Source organism: Onychostruthus taczanowskii, unplaced genomic scaffold (genome assembly GCF_017590055.1).
Source record: "Onychostruthus taczanowskii isolate IOZ18803 unplaced genomic scaffold, ASM1759005v1 scaffold22, whole genome shotgun sequence".
NCBI classification, from domain to species: domain Eukaryota; kingdom Metazoa; phylum Chordata; class Aves; order Passeriformes; family Passeridae; genus Onychostruthus; species Onychostruthus taczanowskii.
Genome location: NW_024499462.1, coordinates 3364272 through 3385907, shown reverse-complemented (window position 1 = coordinate 3385907; position 21636 = coordinate 3364272). Strand labels below are relative to the sequence as shown.

Here is a 21636-nt window from a genome sequence, read left to right as displayed (position 1 = left end):
GACATGGATTTTTCTTCTAACAATTAAATGAGCTAAAATAAAAATTAAAATAAAATAAAATAAAATAAAATAAAATAAAATAAAATAAAATAAAATAAACGCCAGCAAGCAGTGACCCTATGAGACAGGGGGCCAGAATAAAAAGTACGTGAAAGGAGAGAAGTTCTGCAGGAAATAACAACTCTCTCCCAACACATCTTTTGAATTGAGTTGCCTCTGTGCTCTGACCCCACAGCCACAGGCAAGGCACAACCAGCCACAGCACAATTATTCCAGTAATGCTCATTCGTGCTCCATCTGGGTTCATTCACGCAGGGCCGCTAGAACGCAGCTTATTGTTCATTGATTACGGAGCCCGTTATCTGAGCTGCAGTAAATATTGGATATTGTCTAATCAATAGGCCTCCTCTGTGATTCAGTGTGTGGGTCTTGCTTGCTTGCTAATGAAACTGGTATTAAACAAATAATTAAAAGTAACATTCTTCCCAGTGAGTAATTTTTATTATCAAAGTTATGGAAACATGCTACAGTCATTATACCGTGTCTCTTATCAGCAAAGTGAAATGAGCCCATTACCTTTGTCTCAGTGTATTTTTCCAGTCCTGTTAAGGAATCTCTGAGTGCGTTCTCTTATATGTAATTAAAAATATATATAGTATGGGCTAATATTTACTCTTCAGATTATGTAAATACCTCTTTGGAAAGTGTTTCACAGGAGCTTTTTCAGGGACTGTGAGCTTTTTTTTCTCTATTTTTCTTTTTTTAAAACTGTTTAATTTACATTTCTTTGAAATATGTTGGCTAATGCAATGCTTATCTAAATACTTATTGTCCCTCTAACAGTTAACCTTTGGACTATGTTTCAAGCTGCTCAAAAACTGGGAGGATATGAAACAGTAAGTGTTTAAGTAACTTAAATGAAATAATTGTGCAATCTAACTTTTCCCTGTTAGAAAAAAAAATGTGAAAGCAAACAATCATTTGCTGCATTTTAGACTAGCTGTACTCATTGTGGGTTTATTGGGCCATTTTTGGAAATGGTCCCAATTAGTTCCAGATCTGGCAAAATTGTAAACTTGTCGTAAAAACTCCAAGTGGAAAACATATGTAACTCTTCTCTGTCAAGGAAATTAGTTAGGTCTGTAATTTTTTCCCATGTTGAGAAAGGGCTATTATTGTACAACAAGCCAAGATTGCATAAAAGAAATTTCACTTGGCAACATCCCTGACATCTGTTCATGTCTAATATGGGAAATGTATTAAAGGCTTTCAAAAGTAATCAGCATTGTCCATTAAGGAATAGTATGCTGCAGAATCTTCTCTTATTCCAAGTGTAAAAGATCTTTATTAGACAAGGGTCAGTACCACATAAACAGGAAGTTATCAAAGTAATTCAGAAAAGTCTCTGACACTTTTTATCAGCTAACCATGTCTGACAAGAGCAGTTTATTTTTAGCTCACAGGAAAATTTGATGGCCACGGATTTTACAGCATGTATTTTGAACCAATAAAATATTAGAGCAACAAACTCAGATTAAAATCTTGAAATGAGAAGAAAGAGCCGCATTAATATGGCACATCGAGATGACATCTGTAATAAAAAAACAATTGACATAGGAAGATGTCGTCACTGGAAATATTTTCTTCGCACACAATGATCAGATTAAGTTGTTCAGTTCCTGCCACAGCTAGATGAAAGAAATTATTTTTGCTTTGTTTATGAAGTAATCTGGGACATATCTGTTCTGTAGAGAAATGACAAGAAGAAAGGCACTATCAAGAAACTGAAAGTCATTTGAATCAAAATGCAGAACTCACTGTTTTCTTTACATGCAATAAAGCACATTGCTCTGTACATCAGCAGCCTGGGCTGGTTAGCATGGGTGTGCCTGGGATTTTGTGAAACGTGAAATCTAACGTTCTTTAAAAAAATATATGCTTGATTTGGCTTTTACTGTTGCTCTATCTTTCATTAATCAGCACATACCATGCTTATGTACAGGGGTGTGTGTAGGTGTGCTCATGGGTATGTATGAATGAATAGCTACCATAGATAGATCGTTACAGCAGTTATGAGCAGTAATTGCTTGAGTTGTAAAGTGCAACGAAAATGAGGGCTGAAATCTTGAACTTGATCCAGAGCACCAGGGAAGGCCAGGAGGGAGATTGAAGGGAGAGTGAGGTGTTCAGAGTGCTCAGGAAGGCAAGCAATTTTCACAGCAATGTTTCAGGTTTGCTTGAGGGGACTGAGTGCAGAAGCAGGAATGCCAAAGTGGTGGCTTGCTGGAGAGGCCTGAGTTTTAGTGCCAGAGGGAGAGGGGTGGTTTTTGACGAGCTGGAGCAGGTGAGCCTCTATACCTGAGGGAGAGCAAGAATAGGATTGTGAATTTGTGACCACAAGGCCACAGAGCCAGGTTTGAGAAATGTGACAGGATCAGAGGGGAAGGATCACATACATGAGGATGTCAGCCAGAGTAGCTTCAGTCCAAACTTGTCTCAAAGCTCCTGTCCTTTTCTCGGTGGCAGATGTTCTCTGTTGTTTAGGGGCATTTGTCACCTTGAATGAAAATGTACCAGCAGTGCTTATTCTTCATAGAGAGTGAACTAAGCGATTGCTCCCTATTCAGTAAATGGCAAGGCAGGCACAGCTCACACCCTCTGACAGAGCCATGAGCCCAGCTTTCGTTGGAGAGTGACTGTGTCTGAAATGACGGGCCTGATCCTGTTTCTGTGATGTGAGTGGCATTTGTGCTCTTTGCAGGCAAGCTGAAGTTGGGAGGACTGTTGTGATGCAGTTTAAGTTGTATATGGAGCATGAGGTTTCCTGACCTCATTCTCTTCTGTTAACAGTCTCATCCTTGATATGGATCTGCCTTTGATTTAAATTCTCCGAGTCTTATATTGATAGCTGTTGCAATACTTTGACCTGTGCACACCCTGGGTTTTATTATTTTATGGCCAGTTGATATGCATTGAGTTTGCCAACTGCATTAGTTTGTATGTATTTTATAATGGCAAACACTGCTGAGAAGCTTTTGTGTTTTATTTGTTTCATTTTTCACAAGTCACTGGATGGTAGGGCTGACATGGACCTCAGTTATCAGTTCTAGGATCTTAGGCAGGTCTACTTAGATGCAGAAATTTCAAGTGAGTGCTTTAATTCAGTGTTGAGCAGAATCCACCACTCTCATACGTGGTGCCACCATCTGTTGATGAGGAGTTGTGGAGTGCAACAGCTTTGTCAAACCTGCCCTGTTCAATATGCATTTATCTCTATTGCCCCTTCCAACTAACTTGAGCAAACCATTACAAGGGCTTCATCATCTTTAATTGGTTTTAAAATTTCACAAGTTTCTGGTTTGTGCATTGAGATAGAAATAGGTCTTTTCTCTTGGAAATATTGTAAAGAAAATGATATTTAAAAGTAGGTATTTGACTTCAACATGTGACAGCCATTTTGTGAACAGGAAATAGATAAAAGATTGCTTAAAATGACATATGGAAACTTAAAGTACATGACATTTTTTTTACGCGCATAGAAACCTTCCCAGTTAAAGCAGTTGCAAACCTCACATCCTTTTATTTGGCAGAACAGATATAGTCTGCCCATTTGTAATTCTATCCACTTCCTTGTCCACTTTGTTCATATATAGGTGTTTTGATGCAGTCTAAAAAACATTTTTGAGCAACAAGCATGGATCATGTGTGGTGTTTTTCAGCTTCTGCACAGATTCACAGAAGATTTTAGTGATATTTTTGAGTCCAGTCCTGTCAGTTAAGGATCTAAAAGTGACTGAGAACAGAGAGGAATTGGATTTGAGATGCAGAGAACAACTTTTTTAGCCATCTGACTTTCCCCCTGGGGGAATGGATCCAGTGAGGCTTGACAGAGAGCATTACCTTTATATATGGGATATACAGGCAGGATATCTAAGAGTGTCAAGTCATGATCGTGTGTCATATTTAAGTGCTCTCCATTTCAAGTACTTAAGAGAGTCATTTCTTCTCCATTTGATTACTAATTCTTAGTTAGTTGTCATCTATAACTGTGTAATACCACACTCCCTTGTACTTGTTGTTGGACAAGGCTTAATAAAAACAGCAATCCATACAAACTGGTTTAAGACTTTAATAGATGAAGCTGTCTCTTTGTAGTTGGTGGAATCATATTTCTCTTAAACAAAGATATGTGAGATGAGCATCTTTGTTACTAATAATAGGAGAGTGCATTGGAAAGTACTCTCTATAACAGACCTTCAGAGTGTGAATGATTTAAAATGTCTCCAAATCACTGGATGAAATATGAAACAATGCCTTGTTGTAGGGGGCTCAGCTGCAGTGGCATTTAACAGCCGTTGCCTGGAATTTTCTCAGTCACCCTAAGTCAAGTGAGTAAAAGGTGCAGAAGTTCGTAGATAGGAAACTTCCAGGACTTTCCTAAAGAGTTGTCCTTGGCAAATGATGAAGTAGCATTTTTCCTTCTGAGCCAACATAAAAGGAGTGCCTTGGCATGTTTGCAGAAGGCTATGCTGCTGAATGGACTCTACCTGGAGATGTCTTAGAAAGATAAAGGACAAAAAGAAAATTAGGTGGAGCTTAACCTTCAGTATGTAGCAGCTTAGATTTTGCCAAAGGTCAGTGAGATCCCATTTAGCTGCTGCCTCCTGGAAACACCCATAAAGTGCTTTAGTTTTCAAAAATTAGTGATTGACACATACATCAGTCCTGTGTCTGGGCAGGCCCAATGAAACTGGTATATCAGTGGAATGCAAAGCTAACTGGGTTTGTTTCATACAGAACTAATTCCCAGAGCTCTGAAGAGAGCTGCGAACATCATGTACCATGACCAGAAAATCCCCCATTATGTTTGCAGCAGGAAATAAGCAAGAAGCCCTTCACAAGGAAGGGAGCTGGGAGGTAGGATTGCAGTGCAGAAAGCCTTAAGATTTCTCAAAACAGAAGACACCATTAAAAGCATGTTTGTAAACAGTCTTCTGCTTTAATAGATAAGATCATTGCTCTTATTTGTTTTTTCTTGACTACCAGTCACTGCATAATACTGTGCTTATAGGAACCAGATCAGATCTGGTCTTATGTCCTTAGACAGGCCAGTCACTTCACTTAACTTGGATTTCTCTTGCTTGGGGAAGATGTCACAGAGGTTTTCAAAGGTGCTGGCTTCCAGTGGGCCCAGCACAAGGATTTTGAAGCTGTAGGTTGGAGCAAATTGCAGGAGGGTTCTGCAACCCAGAAGGCCACTTTAAAACTAAAGCCAGCATTGGAATGTGCATCTGTCAGAGATGACACTGGCCTGTGAAATCACCTCAGTTAATGGGTGAGCCTGGACCATCCTGCACTTCCAGAAACATGGCAAGCACTGGGAGCGATGTATATGCTATTAGGACTAAGGAAAAACAAACCAGAAAAACTAAAGCAGCAGAGGCAGACATTTTTGGTAGCAACCACAACCATAAGCAAAGCATTGCCAAGCATTAACCTTTCCTGACTCCTTAGGAAGTTTGGTCACTGAGGTGGCTGGGAAGAGCTTGTATGAGAAAGGCCCTCAGTTTGCATATGGTCAGTAGGGACATCCAGCTTGAGCAGTCCTGCCCTGCATGACAAGAGTGCACTTTCCTCAGTGAAGCATTTTGTTCAGATTGTTTAAGGATTTAATTAATCAGTTCCTGTAGCCCTTTGAAGTTTATTAAGCATAAAAAATAAACTTTGCAGAGCAGGGGAAAACTCAACCCCAGGCTTTGTTAGAATAACAATTGTTTCAGGGAATGTCAAATTTAAACTCCCTCTGTGGGAGGGCACAACTCAGTTAATTGCCAAGGATCTCTGGTCCATTGCAGATGTAGAATTGGATAGAACTGGGCAAATGTTTGTGAAAATATTATTATTCTAAGCAGCTTAGAAGACAGAGACACAAAAAAATGATCCATGGACTTCAAAGAGACTCACTTTTCCCCTTAGTTGTGTTTACTAGTGTTCCAGCTTTAGTATCAACTCTTGAGGCAGTTGATGGTAAATGAGACGAAGGCTCTAAAGTTCTGCTTTTGAAAATGGAGACCTTGCTCCTTAGTCACATCAGGATGCTTATAAGGGGGACTTACAGTAGTCCTCCTGCTAACTAATCCTTGGCTTTCGTTTAAAGTTTCTGCTCAGCATCACTGTCTTAGCCAAGGCTTCAGGTCCTGAACAGCCTTCCAAGCCCAGCCAGGTTGTGCTTGTCAGAGGGCCAGAGCCCCCCAGACCCCAGAGCAGCTTCGTGCACCTCCATTCCCCATCCGTGAGCCTGCCAGGGTTTGGTTGCAGCAGTGCTCAAGGGATCTGTGATTTTTTGGGGAGCTCCAAGAAGGCGAGGGCTGTCTGGCCACACCTCTGTCCTGAGGACTGGCGGAATGTGGGAGGCAGGACCAGAGGTAGCTTCCCATCCAGGCATTCCTCCCCAGCAGGACACTTGGTCCAACTCTCATTTGACTTTTTGCATAAGGAGCATCCATTCATATTCTCAGGATGTGATGTTCTTTATGGCTCATTAGGACTCTGGTTCTTCAAGCACTTTAGTAGTAATAATAAGAAGTGTGGGTAGCCTGGGGCAGAGACAGCATAAGAATTGAAACAAAACAGACTTAGTATGAACCTTATCATCAGATAAGTGTTTGATTTGTATTCAAATAATTTGCTTGTGTGGAATTCACCCTTGAATTGCTTGAATCATTGTGCTGGTAGTCTTTGGGTTTGTTATAAAAGACAGAAAATGAAATTAGTGAATGAAGTCAGTTCATTTAGCTTTATATAAGGTTCAATATAAAACACCTTTTTTTTTTTTTTTTTTTTTTTTCCCCCAAGGTATCTATAGGTGCAAACTATGCTCAGGTGCTAATAGAGAGTTAAAGCTACTGCTGTTTTCTGGAGAACTCTGCAAACAATAAATTTGAAGAAATTGTGACATTATCAAGTGATATAAGACTCCAGCCATGCTTTTGGCTTTGGAGAATAATTTCTGCAAAGGAAGGATTTTCCCTTTATATTGAGCGAAACAGAAATATCTCTTACCCCGTAATATTTAATGATGCTAGCTATCTCTTGTTTAGATTAAAATTACAGGCCTCAGACTGCAAGTTGTAATATTTGTTCTCTTCTGATTGCTGCCTTTAGCTCCTCAGTAAATGCCATTGACTGCTCTGTGGGTAACTCCAAAGAAGCCTCCAGGGCTGAATATATTAAAATCCACGGCATTCCACAGCAAATGACAAAATTCTCCCCAAATTGCCCCCACCAGTTTTCTACTGGCTTTCTTTATGAGCTGCAGGCAAACAAGGGTGATCTGTTGTGCTTGTCCTATTCCTGTTTCTCTTCCTGTTTTAAATATAGCAGAATATATAAAATAATGAAGTGGTATTCAGAAACAATCCTTTTGCCAGGTCTTCCATCTGTTATTCTGTATAATCCTAATTTCTGTACAAAAAAACGCCAGAACCATGGTATGCAACTCAATGTGTTACAAGATGTTTATTTTCATCAGCATGGTCCAATAAAGTACACAGCTCAAATATTAACATTGGAGTACATTAAGATTTCAGTACTATTTGATCTGTATATTTTACAGATATAAATGGATAAAAATAAACAGCTTGTAACATATAGTTACGGACTATGGTTTTGTGGATTTACAGAATTCTGTGGTGGATTTGGGTTTTGCAGCAGATTTATTTTCTCTAATTCAGTTAAAATAACTGTGTAATCATTATTTGTGCTGAATATGGTTTGAGCTTCATTTTCATAATTCACCATGGGATTTGTATGCATAACTTCTGATAGTTAATGACCCTATATTGATTGAGATTCTTTTGTGAGTCTGTATCGCTTGTGACTTGATAATGAGTCAGTCAGATCACTTCATTTTCAAGAGAAAGAAAATAGACATAGTGTTAACTTACCAAAAAAAAAAAAAATGCACCCAAAGCTCTGTGTACTCTATATATTCTGTAGGGGCTTTTATAGTGCTCGTAGTACATGCTGTTCTGAAAGTGTCATATGTGCATTTGTTGTTGTGAAGTCAAATGCTGTAGAATCTGTAAAGATGCAAGATTAAATTTTCCATTGCCATTTTTACAGATAACAGCCCGTCGACAATGGAAACATATTTATGATGAATTAGGTGGTAACCCTGGAAGCACAAGTGCTGCTACATGTACTCGCAGACATTATGAAAGGTAAGATAACAAATCTGAAATGCTTGTTTAATAATGAAAAAATTAATTTGGAAAGCCTTCAAAGCATTTTGTAAGGAATTAGAGAAAAAGAGAGAGAGTCTTCTTAAAGATTTAGTAAATAGTTCCCCAACAGTTTAGTCAGATAATCCATTGTGATTTAAACCAGAGTGTCTGTCTCCAGTGACTAAGTAAATAAAAAAAGCATCTGATATTTCTTTGGTATAGATCTTCATTTTTGTAACAGCTTTCCAGTTAAAGAAGCTGAAAAATTGAGGGAAACGTACTCAAGGAGAAATACGAAACAGCAGCTAATTGATGAAAACACTTGTCTTCTATCATTTTTCAGGAATACCAATTAAGCAGATTGTGGTTTTGATCAAAATAATGGGGTGGCCCAAAATGCAGGGTGCTGTTAGTGTTGCGGGTCATGCCGAGCGTTGCATTCCTCTTCTTCATGGCATTCCTTCCCTCCTCCCTGCCTGCGCGCTGCTGCCAAACACTCTTTCTCTGCAGCCATTGTTGCTGGTCAGAACTGTTGAATTCTTATTCTTCCCATGTAGATAATAACTTCCAGGGCTTGTGAAGCCAGCACACATTGAATAAAATACTGGAGCTGGAATGTTGTTTTGATTTGGTTTTTAGAAACAACTGTTGGGGTTTTTTATTTTATTTTTTCTTTTACCTTTTTTCTTCTGGTTTTTTTTTTGTTTTGTTTTGTTTTGTTTGTTGTTTTTTTTTTGGTGTGGTTTTGTTTTGTTTTGTTTTGTTTGTTGTTTTTTTTTTGGTGTGGTTTTGTTTTGTTTTGTTTTGGTTTTTTTTGCTTTTGTTTTGTTTTGTTTTTTCCTTAGACAAGCAAATATGAATAAAAGCTCAGCAATTTTTGGCTCAGATAAGTGAAATTCAGTCTCTTTGTTCCTGGCCATAAACAAGTCACTTTGCTGGGCTCAGGAAGAGATTGCACTTGCCCATGCAGAAGGTGGCACAGCAGAGCTGTGTTCAGTGGGCACTTTCTCTCCTTATCTTAGTGCCTGATGTGTCAGCCTCTCAAAGAGAGATACTGCCATCCTCGTGGAGGGTGGGGGATTTGATCATGCTCATTTACAGGGGACATGTCCAGCAGAAGGGCTTGGGTGCACAGAGGAGTTGCATGTAATGAATGCCATTATAAATGTTGGAAGCTTTCTGGAGATTGAGCCAAGCAGCAGAGTGAAGTGAGTGAGTTGCTGTGCTTGTCAGATGGGGCTTTCCCCTGCCTTCATGTTGCAGACAAATGTTATAGATTGTTTTATTGACTCATCAGATTGTGGGTATTCAGCTCTTCCACCTCCATCATTATAGCCCTGAGAGTCTCAGAGCTTCCTCTTGCACCCAAGCCAGCTGATGGGCTTCCAACTGGCAGTGTGGCTTTTCCCTTGCCAGATGTTCTGTGGGGGATGTTATTTGACAGAGGAGACCCGGGCACACATAAGCATTAGGTCTCTGTGGGTTTGGGTTGCAGAGGGAGCCTTGCTGAAACCCTAGAGTCACTGAGAGAGCACATTCTCTTGTAGTTGTGGAAAACTAAATGAGCCATTCACAAATGCTCCATGAACCCCTGTCTCTCTCTTCTGCTTTCCTGACAATGTTCAGTGCTAGTGGTTTGGGTGGTTTTTAGTATGTAAAAACCATGCATTGCACTCCCATGCATAGAGACTAGTGTGTGACTGACTCAGCAGTTACTTAGGTATGCTCTGAAGTGCCACAAACAGCACTGTGCTGTCTTGAAAACCTGAACAGTCTTGGTGCCTTCCAGATTGAAAAGCCTTTCCAGGCTACCCAAAAGCAGTTCTGCTTGACTTGACCTGGTCTGAGAAAAGTGTCTTCTGGTTTATGATTAGATTGGTCTTAATACACTGAAGAACTCAAATCTGAGTTCATCAATGCCAGTCTATCATGTAGTTCATGTATAAGGTGTGATATGAGGCAGCACCTAATTTTCCACATCCCTGGCAGGCTATCAAAAGATGACATTTGGAGAAGAAGTTAGCCCTGAGCTTACCTAAAATGTTCTTCACTAAATCTGGTCTGAAAAACCAAAACACGTATATAAAAAAACCTCAGTAACTCATCCAGTCTCTACTTTTCTAGTGTTAGATGCTCTTTTTCCACTACAGGAAAGCTGTATGAAGCCTCAGACTTGAAAAAAAGTAAATGAAATTGTCATGGTTTGTTTCAGCTGGTAATTCTAACTACAGCACCTGTAAATGTAATGCTCATTTATAGGCAAAGTGCTCAGATGACATTTAATCTAAAACTAGAACTGTAGTGCAGGAATACACACGCTCACGATTCAGGACACACATACATTTTCAAACTTGAAACTGTACAGCTGTACAGCTAAACTGGAAATTGAATTGTCTGGAAAGCAAATGCTGAGTAAATCTCCTGATTTTTCCTTTCTGAATCCCACTGGCCCTTCCTTGCTTACTGGAGGCAGAACAGGCAAGTTCCCTGATTTCACTGGCCCTGCTGCTGTTTGACTCAGCCTTGCCATTCATCTCTGCAACTGGATTTCAAGGACATCCATGTTATGTTAACCAGCTCTCTCTCAAGAGGAGCTACTGGCTGTTTGCATCAGCTTTAGCATATCAAGGCTGCTCAGGTGGCAGCCACATTTCAGTGACATCCTTGGGATGCTGAGGAGTGTAATGGTACATGTGTCCCAATGCCATCCCTCCTTCCTGCCCTCTCCTGTTCCCCTTTGTAAGGTGGAGTTTCACAAACAGTTTCAAAGGCTGAAAAGAGAGGGAGAGGAAAAAAAACCCCATTAACAACCAACAAAACCCAAACACAAAATACAAGCACTGGAGAGGACAAAATTGTCTCTCTGTCTACCAAATCCAATGAAGAAATACTGCTTTCTCTAAAGGTGTTTATAACCTCTGCAAAGCTACCATGTGGCTGCAGATTCATGGTACAGCGGATGGCAAAAGCTGGAACAAAGCCAGATTTAAAGATTTTGGGGAATGTGTTGCTCTGCACCCTGCTGTTTGGAGCAGGGTTTGTGGTGGTAGCTGTTGGTGTGCTATAGGTAGATAGAGTGCTTCAGTTGGGGCGGTGTTTTCTTTGTTTCTCTGGTAAAAGGGAAAGAAAGATTTTTCATTTTCAACTGATTCATTTATCATTAATACAGTTCCTGTTTCCAGTAACTGTTTTCATTTTAAAATAAGGCAAGGCTGCCAGTGTTTCAGTAAGTGTTATATTATATATTAGTTAGACAACTTCTGTTTTATTAATGAGTATAATAATGAAAGTGCAGGTTTCCGAGTAGAAGCAATGGGTGTTTTTATTTAAAGCGTAGCAGGCATCATATAATGCCAATGAATGCATTATTGTCACTGTAGGCATGGCTGGTCTGGACCTGCCTCTGATTGGGTTACTCCAAATAGGCCCAAGCACTTCATAAAAATGTCTTTGTCAGCCTAGCTTTCCTTCCAAACCTATTCATCTCTGTCAGTTTTTAATATTAGTACCAGGCTCTTGGCTATAGTCCATTAGTACTGTACTTAATTGCTCATGTTACAGATGATTACCAATATAAAAAGCATTAACGTTTTCCCATCATGGGACTGTTGCTCTGTGCACTACTTGGACCATACAGAGCTTATAAGGTGTCGTTGTTTTGGTCGTTACCGTCTTCATTAATGTTCCTCTAATGATCTTTCACGATCACAGAAAGCCAGAGGTGTGTGTGGTTGGTACGAGCTGCTTCAGCCTGCAGCATTCCCTTGAAACTCTCCCAGCCCTTGTCAGTACCCTGCATCTCTGTCTCGCTTATCAAGAAACCCTCAGAAACGGCTACTTTTCTGCGAAGCACTCTGCCCCATGCTGTCTTCCCCTAATAATGCAGATGTGGTTTTCACATGCAGGGTTTGAGGTTTCTTTTCGCTTTTACACAAAACACATGATCGGCAGCTTTAACTTTCTGGCAGTAGCCTGTGTTTCTGCAGTGCTGATGACGTTGTTGTTGGGGATTTTTTGTAAATACTGCACCACTGCTTCCCCCTTCCCTCCCCAAAAAGAACCAAACCAAAAAAACCCAGCCTGCTTGTGGCAAGGTATAAAAAGGTCGCAATAAAATACAGAAATACTAGTAATTACCTGTTGGGGCCTTTTTCTGTCTCCATGTCTGGCTGTGATTCATCTTGGTTTCCTCCAGAGCAAATCCCGTGCACGAGCTGTGCACAAACACACATGGGCTGGGAATTGTGCTGTGCAGTGGCATGCAGTAGCTCTCCTTGGCTTCTCTGGTGGACAGACATGATGGGGAGGCATCATGGCAGGCAGCTGCATGGTACCACAGACCTGTAGCTTCCTGACCTCTTTGGGTGCTGCAGGAGGCTGGGTTTCCTTGTGATCTCCAGCAAGAATGGACCCAGAGAACCCCATGGCCCGAGTCCTGCTCTTCAGCAGCATGTCTCCTGTGCTGGCCCTCACAAGTTACTAGCATTTAAAGAACCAATCTGTTCTGGGCAGACACAGATGGAGAGGGATTTATTAGGCCTTGTGCTCTCACTAAATTAAGGCAGCTGAGTATTCTGCTGAGACACAGCCACTTGGAACTTGAGGAGGAGCAGATAGGTGAGATGGGTTTTATTTCTTCACAGTGGGGCGGCAGGTAGCTGTGCCCACACTTTGGACACTGACCTGCAGAGGGTTTTATTCTGGCTGTGGGTGTGGCCCCTGGGTACTTGCACATCTACCAGGGGACTAAACTTCAGGAGATGCAATGCCTTGTGCAGTTCAGAGCCCATTCTGCCATTTTTCTTTCTAAATCTCTCACATAAAAATTATATACGATCACAAACACAAGGCAGGTCAAAATAGGTCCCTTACACGGTTTCCCTTTACCAGCCATAAAGTCTGTCTACCCTGAGGATATTGTGCAGTAATTCAATATGCAGGAGAGCCCTGTGTTCCATGCAAATGCTGTTTGGTTTTCTAAAGCATTTGGATAACTTTCATAATGTGTAAGCATTTCAGTGGAATTTTGCAGGAAATAACAGCCAGTTGTTAGAGGGAACAAAAAGTAGGGGGCTAGTATAGCATCTGCATGAAATTGCTTATGGTTATCTTTTTTATACACATTGTAATTAATAGAAGGTTTTGATTTACACTGTTAAGTGTGAAAACATCCCCAGGCAAAAATTAATCAAATGTTATGTCATGCTGTAAACTACAACTATCTCCTTGTTTGACTCAAAAAAAAAAAACAAAAAAAACTTGCCAAGAAACAGTTTTCTCTCCTTGTTTTATTTTTGTCTTCACCCCACTTCCCTGCCCCCCTCACACTTCAGCTGGTCCCAGACTCCCAGAAAACTTCGCAAGTTGCAAATTGTCTCCATAGTTTTCCATCAAGCACAAATTTAAGCCTGAAGATAGATGAGGTGTCTCAGTTCTCTCTTTGTTTTCCTAGGTTTTTGGTTTGGGTTTTTTTTTTCTTTTTGATAAATAACAAGAGGTTTCTACTTATGATTTTCTGCCCTCAGGGCTTTATCATTAAGATTAAATAACTGTACTCTCAAGCATACCACTGAACAAACATCTTTTCAATTATGTGAGTAACAGATGCTTTAACAAAGGAACTATTGAAAATTCAGAAAACTTCCCCCCTCCCCAAAATTTAAAAAGTATCAGATGACAGAGGAATGTAATTGTTTACCATTAAAACAGATCCCTAGCTGTCCTTTTAAAACATCTGAGAACACGCATTTTTTTTTCAAAATTTCTGGGGTTTCAGCCTCAGCAACCTACTGGCCAGTGCTAGAGTCAGCAGGAGTCCTTGAGTGCAAAATGCTGGACAGTCAGGCAGTGCCTTTAAGTGCCTGCAAGCAGGTGATCTCTCTCCTGTTGGGGAATTGTTTTCCCACCTACATCCTTCCTTTCTAACGAACCCAGGAGTTAGTCCCAGCAGAATTGGGGCATGCTGAGTGCTGCCCAGTGCTGCCGGGCGCATTGTCACCCGAGCAGGAGGCCCTTGCCAGGTGTGCCCACCATGCACGTGTGCCTCGGGGCTTACGGGGTGCTGGGGCCCTGCTGTGCCCACAGCTTTGGGCTGCCAGCTGTCCAGCTCAGTGCTTGGAGTCAGTCACACATGGCAATCCCATTCCTTGACAGCCAGGAGTAGGGACAGACTCAGCACAGGGGACAACCACTTTTCCTTGCTGGGAGCTGAGTAGCCCCAGGAGAGCGCTGCACAGTGAGAGGTGTGCCATTCTCCTTTGCAGCAGCAGCACCAGTGAGTAAACACCAAGTAAGATCTTTTCCCTCGGACTGCCCAGCAATGCTGGGAATCTCCACCTTGTACTTTAGGATTTGTTAACGTGAAAGAGAATGCCCATAGTTTGTTCAGCTTTCTGCAATAGAGATGTAATTCAGAGCTCCCAGGGAGAGTCAGCAGGATTTTGGAGTCCTGCCAGGAGACCTGCACCCCACAGGCAAAGCAAAATGGCACCTGTAAGCTTGTTCTGAGCCTAGGGGCCAAGCATTGCAGGGACTGCATGGACCTACCAAACAAAATGCATGTCTGCCTTTAGATGCAGAAATGGTGACTACAGCCAAAAGAGAGTCTTGTAGTGGTTTTGGTAGAGTGATCTGGGGAAGTTGCTCTGTGCCCACCACTATTCCTTTGACTCTTTTCCATGCCATAAATCTGCACCAGAGGCAGAAGACTGGAGTTGTTCATGTCCCCCTGCTGAGCCCTAGGATCAGGAGTGCCTGAGCTTGCCTTGCTGGGCTGTGCAGTTAAATCAACAGCTGTGTTTGTAATGTCACTAATTTCCAGTTTACTTAAAACGAAGTGTCTCTGAATTCTCATAGAGCGGCGCTGTTCCCACCTTTCAGCAGTAAGCCATTCTCATTACCCACCAGCACTCCCAGTGGGCTGGGAGGAAAGTTGTTGTTGAAAGGATGAAAGAACCATTTCTTTAAGGAAGGAAAGTTCTTTGGAAAGAAAATTGAACTCCAGCATATTTTGTCTTTGCTGATATAATACGTGCCAGTTTTGTACTTCAGACAAATGCAAATAAAGCCATTGCTATTGTGTTCTGCACAAAAGCACGTGAGGCTTGCTTTCATAACCCCTGCATTGTACAATGCGGTCCAGGGAAATCAGACCTCAGGAACACACTGCTTCATTTCCTGAATGTGTTTTATATTCCCATTTTGGAAAACAAGCTGAGACCTTAAAGTTTGGCTTATTCCTCTCCCCTCACTGTTGGGAATGTGTCACTGGTGCCCAGGAGAGCTGCCTCCTCCTCCTGGCTATCCCCACCAACTGATTGTCATTGAAGGTTTCCCTTGTTGTTTCCCTTGCCTGTGCTGGACCAGTGCTCGAAGATTTATTCTTTTGAAAAGCAACGGTGTAAAAAAGACAAGACTTCTTCTGGGATCGGAGCTCAGGCATTCCTGCTGGTCCCTTAAAACAGCTGAATGTTTTGCCACTGACTTTCTAGGGGAAAAGAATCAGGTTTCTCACTGAGGTTACTGATAGGGGCCATTTTCACCACAGGGGCTGTCCCAGCCCTGCACTCAGACCCTCTGGCTGCAGGGGCTGCAGGCAGCTCTGCCCGGCTGCTGTGAGGACATCCTGGAGCAGATGGGTGTCCTCTTGGACTGAAAAAACTGGTTGTCTTGCCCTCCAGCTCTGTAGTGCCTGCAGAGGAAGGAGTAGGAGCCACCACGGCCTTACGGGCTCAGAAGGAAAGTGTTTTCCAAATTCCGACCACTAAAGAGACCTATTGCCTGTCCCTTTTCAGCATTTTTGAAGCTCTAACAGCTTAATGTTCTCATGATTTACATTAGTATCTAATCCTTGCATAATCTCACTAATCCCTTGGCCCCAAGATATCCATTGGCAGTGAGTTCCATGGGTTAACTGGTCACTGTATTCATTTGGTGGAGCAAATTTAAATCATTTTCCATTTCTCTTGCAATTAGCCTCCTTAACCTGGCCAAGCATGCGAATGGGGCAACATCTCCCAAGGAGTGGACTTTGGTATTTTAAGGCCTTCCAAGATTATTCTTGTGGCTGAGAGGCTCCAATGCATCCTATTCTGTGTTGGGCTTGGATCCCTGGAGAAAGTACAGTGATGTCAATCAGAGACATGCTGAAATATTTTACTCTGCCAGAAAGAAAACAAAAATAAACACTGAAACAGCGATACAAAAAAAAATATTGTACGGGTTGTGCTGAGTTGCCTTCTTCCCTCCATCACCCTGTGTGTCCTGGGCATATGGTTCCTCCCCAGCCCAGAGCCCTGTCATATCCATACACAGTAGGGAGAATTAAAGAGGAAACTGGCAGCCTTAGCATTTAATTTCCTTCCTCTTTCTGGGCTGGTCAGATCCTTTGCATTATTGTAACTATTTTTTTTATCATGCCTATAAATAGATGTGCTCTCATGTGTCCTGTGAAGCAGAGTCAGGCCAAAAAAGTCATTCATTCTGCATAATCAATACATGTAGTGGTTACTGGCTCAGATGAGAACTTGTACTGTTAGTTCTGTAGCTGGGAAAAAAAAATGTTGACTAATAAAGATAAAGGGCTTTTTTTTTCTTTTTATGAAATGCTAATGATGAAGACATGTTTGATATACTGTGAAATACATTTCTCTAATGTGAAGTTTCTGCTTTTTGTTGGGAAAGAGATTTAGTCCCTGGAGGATTTTAGAATTTGTAAATATAAAATTATCTGCTTCAGTGTTTTTTAAAAAAAGGTTGGCAGAAAGCCAGCTTACTTACATTACTGTAATAGATTTGCTGACCTCTGACATCTGCTGCAGAGAAGTACATTGAATTTTTCATAATATCAGATGATGCAGATCTAAAAACTCGGTACACTGCACCATTATTTAATTCAGGACTTACTAAAGGAAAATCTTTTTTTAATAGCAGTTTATACGTGATTAAACTTAATATTGCCGATTGTAATAAATCAGGATTAGTATAGTACTGATTTGTTAATCTAACTTGTATTGATTTTAAGTTGTCTTTATTTAAAAAAAAGAAAAAGGAAAAAAAGGAAAAAGACTGGCTTTTCACAGTGACTGAATTTAATAAGAAGCCCTGTGATAGCAAAGACTCCCCTACTGTTTCTGCTCTTGGCTGGAAAATGTTATTCTTGTATTATTCCAGGAAAAAAAAAAAAAAAACCTCATGCTGCTAAAAATCTGCTGCCTGTGGAAAGATTTTTTTAATACACTAGTGCTTACATATTCTATTTATGTTAATTGACTTATAAATAATACATTTTATTAATGTTAATATTGGAATCTTGATCATGATAAAGACCCTTTTATTTGGTCTTCTCGCAGGCTTTACAAGTAAATATTCTTTAGACCACAAAATATTCCCCCTCTTTTCCTTTTTTATGAATACTTTTATACTTCCCCCCCTGTCGGGAAGTACAGCCACAGTTCAAAGCGACTGAAAACATAATTGTTGTTTCCAACATACGATACATTTGAGGTATCTGGATCCAGTTTTTTGGACGTTGTCTTTACCTCTCCTTGCGCAAAGATTGATTAAATCTTACCTGCACTGCAAATATTTGACCAAGAAAAAAATATCTCGTGCTGGTTTCAGACATGTCACATTCTGCTAAACTATTTGGCTAACAGCAGATCGCATTCTTCCGGTGTTGGGCAATATTGACCTTAAATTGGCTAAGCCGGCTGCTTTCATGGCATGTGAGCCGGCTGCTTACATGTTGAGAGAGCTGTATTAGCTTTATTACTCCTGCGCTATAAAAACTTCTAATAATCAAATGATAAGATCATATCCTGTGGGTAATTGTGTTGTACCATGACAGGATAACTGAAAAAACATTCAGTGAAAATTGCAACCGACGGAAATCTCTATGTGAAGAGGCAATTGCTGGTGTTGCTCGGCTCGGTGCTGCTCCCTGGGGTCTCGCAGCCCGCGTTCCTGCCCGGCTCCTCGCCAGCCGCCCCCAAAAGCCACCTCGGCCGGCACTCCTTTGAAACGAGCAGGGGAAAATCCTAGAACAAGCCATCCTTGTGTTTTGACTCAGTTTTACCTTAGTCATGCCGCCTCCCCGATACACGAAACATTTAATTCCAGATTTCCTGCCGCTGGCTCCAGGCCACTGACCGGCTATGTGAAATGTATTTTTACTGCTGTCGGCCTGCCAACTGCTGAGCTCAGTGAAAAATAACTAAAATGAAAACCTTGTACTCCCACATGAACCCTTAAGATCAGAAAAGGAAATTTAAGCCACGGTTACTAATTAGCACCCAAGCTAATGAGTTCTGGTGAGGTGCAGAGGCAGGAGGAGGAGGAGGAGTTTGGGTCCCGCGTTACCCTACAAGGCTCAGCAGAGAGCACGCGAGCACTGATTAATCATGTTGGCCCGGGCCTTGCTCCTGGCCCGGCCGTAGCCACTGGGTTAATCCCTGGGCATCTTCCAGGGAAAGGCTCGTTCCTGGGGCTGGGAGCATCTCTGTCCCCCATGAGGCACCGGACAGCGGCTGAAACCTTTACTGATGGAATATGTAGATTTTTAATGGGCGATGCGTTCCCATGGAAACAAAACAAAGTCAAACACTCCCCTCGCAGTGCTAACAATTACTGTAATAAAATGTGTTTTTATTAAAAGCGACTTTAAATACTTAACACATGGCAGAGCAGCCTCGGCACTGCCCTGTGTGAAACCCAACCTTGCCTGTAAGTGAAGTCCAAAGTGCTTTGTGCGGCACAGGGAGGAATTTGGTGTTTTCACCAATATTTGTGCTTTGCAAATGAAATGTAGCAGCCTCAAGTATGAACAGGATTATTTTTTTTCTTCTTCTGCTTAGTTAGGCTTTTTTTTATATAAACATTACCTGTAATATTACAGTGGGAAGCAGGTATTTGGCAACTACGTATTATTTTGCTAAGTTTGCATAGAGGGAGCAGTTTCCAGTTTTAGCAGCTGTAACATGTTTAAACTCAGTTTGTAATGGGATCTGAAGATGAATATTCCCTGTGGGCTCCGCTTAGCTTCATTACTGGAGCCCTGCCAAATTCAGAGCTAGAAAGTATTATTCACGCCTCTTTGCACATACCATGTCAGAGCATGCTCAGTTAATGAATTTTGTTTCTAATATAGCATAAATTAGGTTTATATTTTAACATAATTTATGTTGTATTTTATTAAAATGTAAAATATTATGATCACGAGCAATCTAATTCTGCTCTCTTAAGCCCAAACTGTGTTTGAACATCTAAGTATGTAAATCAAAATTGCATGCTTAGAAACTGATTCTAGGATAACAAACGAATATCTAAACCAAAGAGGTTTCTGCCTTGGAGTCTTAGATTAAAGATAATTAAGGATTCCTGGTATTTGAGTAGATCTGTGTTGTTTATAAGCAAAGTACATTTTCTTCACAGAGTCAACTTGTCTTTTTTTTTAACAGATTATGTTTGCTGTATTAATGTTCATATTTTTAAAGTCTGAGTCTTATATTAATCCCACAGTGAGTCATTAATCATACTAAAATGCATTATAAAAACTTTAATCACTGAAGTTGAAACTGAGATTGTAATGCAATCCATCCCTTTTAATTATATCAGTTATTTTTCCTTTCAGATCAAGAATTGCAAAGGGAAAACAGAGAGATTAAAACTCAGTGTGTTTGATGCTTTCAGGGGAGGATATTTTTTGTTTGTGTTTCTTCCTTGTGTTTTTAAAGCAATTTTGTGCACTTTGTGGCAGACAGCTCCCCAGTGAAGAATTCCTTCATATTTAACTCTTCTCCCCTTCTTCCTTAAGAAAGGCTCTGGTGACTGTCACTGCGGGGTGCCTTGCACGGATGGGGCTGGGCTGGAGCTGGTGACGGCCGGGCGGGTGCTGTGCCCACCTCGCAGGGTTTCTGCAGCCCAGCTCTCCTGGCCCCCACCACGTTCCTGGCACTCGCCCTTGCAGTCAAGGGAACCAGCAGCCTGGAAATTGTGTAGCTGTTACCAAGTTGGCTATGGCTTTGTAGGTGTTTTCCTGGGGCTTGCTGCATGCTGTTAAAGTTGGGGAGGGAAAATAAAAATAAACGGTGGGTTTTTGGTTTTTTTTTTAATCAGTCTAAAACATAATGGCTGATATTCTCATCTGGTACAAATTGGTGTAGCCACACAAACCACTGTGAACTTACTGACAACTAATCCACACGAACTCCAACTCCACTGAATTTATTCCACGTTACAGTCTTGCCAAATAAATTGATTTCTTATACTTGGATTTATAGATGTAGAGTTTAAACTGTTGCTTTTATGGCACGGAAGAAAATGGATTTATTAAGTAAACTGCTCACAGTAGATACTTTTTTTTCTTTGCTAGAACAGCAAAACCTGATCAATTATTTGTTCCTTAATCCCCTAGATTAATCCTGCCATATGAAAGATTTATTAAAGGAGAGGAAGATAAGCCACTGCCTCCAGTGAAACCTCGAAAACAGGATAACAGTTCCCAGGAGAGTGAAGCAAAAACAAAAGTGTCTGCAACAAAACGCATCAAAAATGAAAACCAAAAGAGCAAGAAGGAAAAAGATAATTCACAGAAACCCCAAGATGCATCTGAGGTCTGTTGATTCCCTGCTTTTCAGTGTTTCAATTAAAAATGCACAGCTTTAATCACATGAAATCCAGTGATAAAACATATCATTTAAACTGGAGAATTCCAACCAGTTGGCCTTTTAGTTTGCCCAGCAATGGAAATTCAGCTGTTGTGATACTATCTGAGTTGGGATTTTGCTGGGCTGCGAATGGCAGCCGATTTGCTCCGTATTGCACAGTGGGGATGGCAGAAGACCAAGCTCTGGATCTGACTAGTACCAGTTCTGCTCATTGTATTATACAGTGGTCACCATTAACAGATCAGCAGCTGCCAAAGGGAAACCACACAACTACCACAGTTATTTCCTAATCTAAGTATAGGGTGCGGGAACCTCTAATATTGTTGATAATACTGTGGTAACTGTTGGACACAGCTGATTTTTATAATGGTAACCTCTGGATCAGCCCTTCTCTGCTCACAGATGTATGCATGACTGTGCAAAAACACATTGCTCCCAAGGATTTTTGTTGTATTGTACTAAGTTTCTTTTTGAACTGAAAGGCCACATTTTGAGGGAACCACCTTCCAAGCCCTGGGATCAACTTCCCTCTTCCGAGCAGTAGATGGCTTTCAGCTGAGGTTCCTGTTCAGACATAACAGGTTCCTGTCATGTCACTGCTTCACATGGGCAGGCCCCAGTTTCCACATACAGCCACGTTACTTGCAGGGATAGGACAGCCCTGTAGAAGAGAGTTTGTGTTCACAGAGCAGCGTAAGATTGATGGTAGAACTCATATTTGTCTGCAAATAAGAGTAAATTTCAAG

The 21636-nt window shown here is 41.1% G+C and overlaps 1 protein-coding gene across 3 annotated transcripts in view; it reads left to right on the top strand.

Moving 5' to 3' along the window:
• ARID5B (AT-rich interaction domain 5B) overlaps positions 1-21636 on the top strand; it is a 117569-nt gene that overhangs the window by 86914 nt on the left and 9019 nt on the right. For 2 of the 3 annotated variants that reach the window (XM_041404877.1, XM_041404879.1), the window contains 3 exons: positions 844-896; positions 8125-8222; positions 20638-20836. In XM_041404877.1, the coding sequence (XP_041260811.1) occupies positions 844-896; positions 8125-8222; positions 20638-20836 (350 nt within the window). The remainder of the gene's footprint in view (positions 1-843; positions 897-8124; positions 8223-20637; positions 20837-21636) is intronic. The other variant, XM_041404878.1, reaches the window with a different exon arrangement.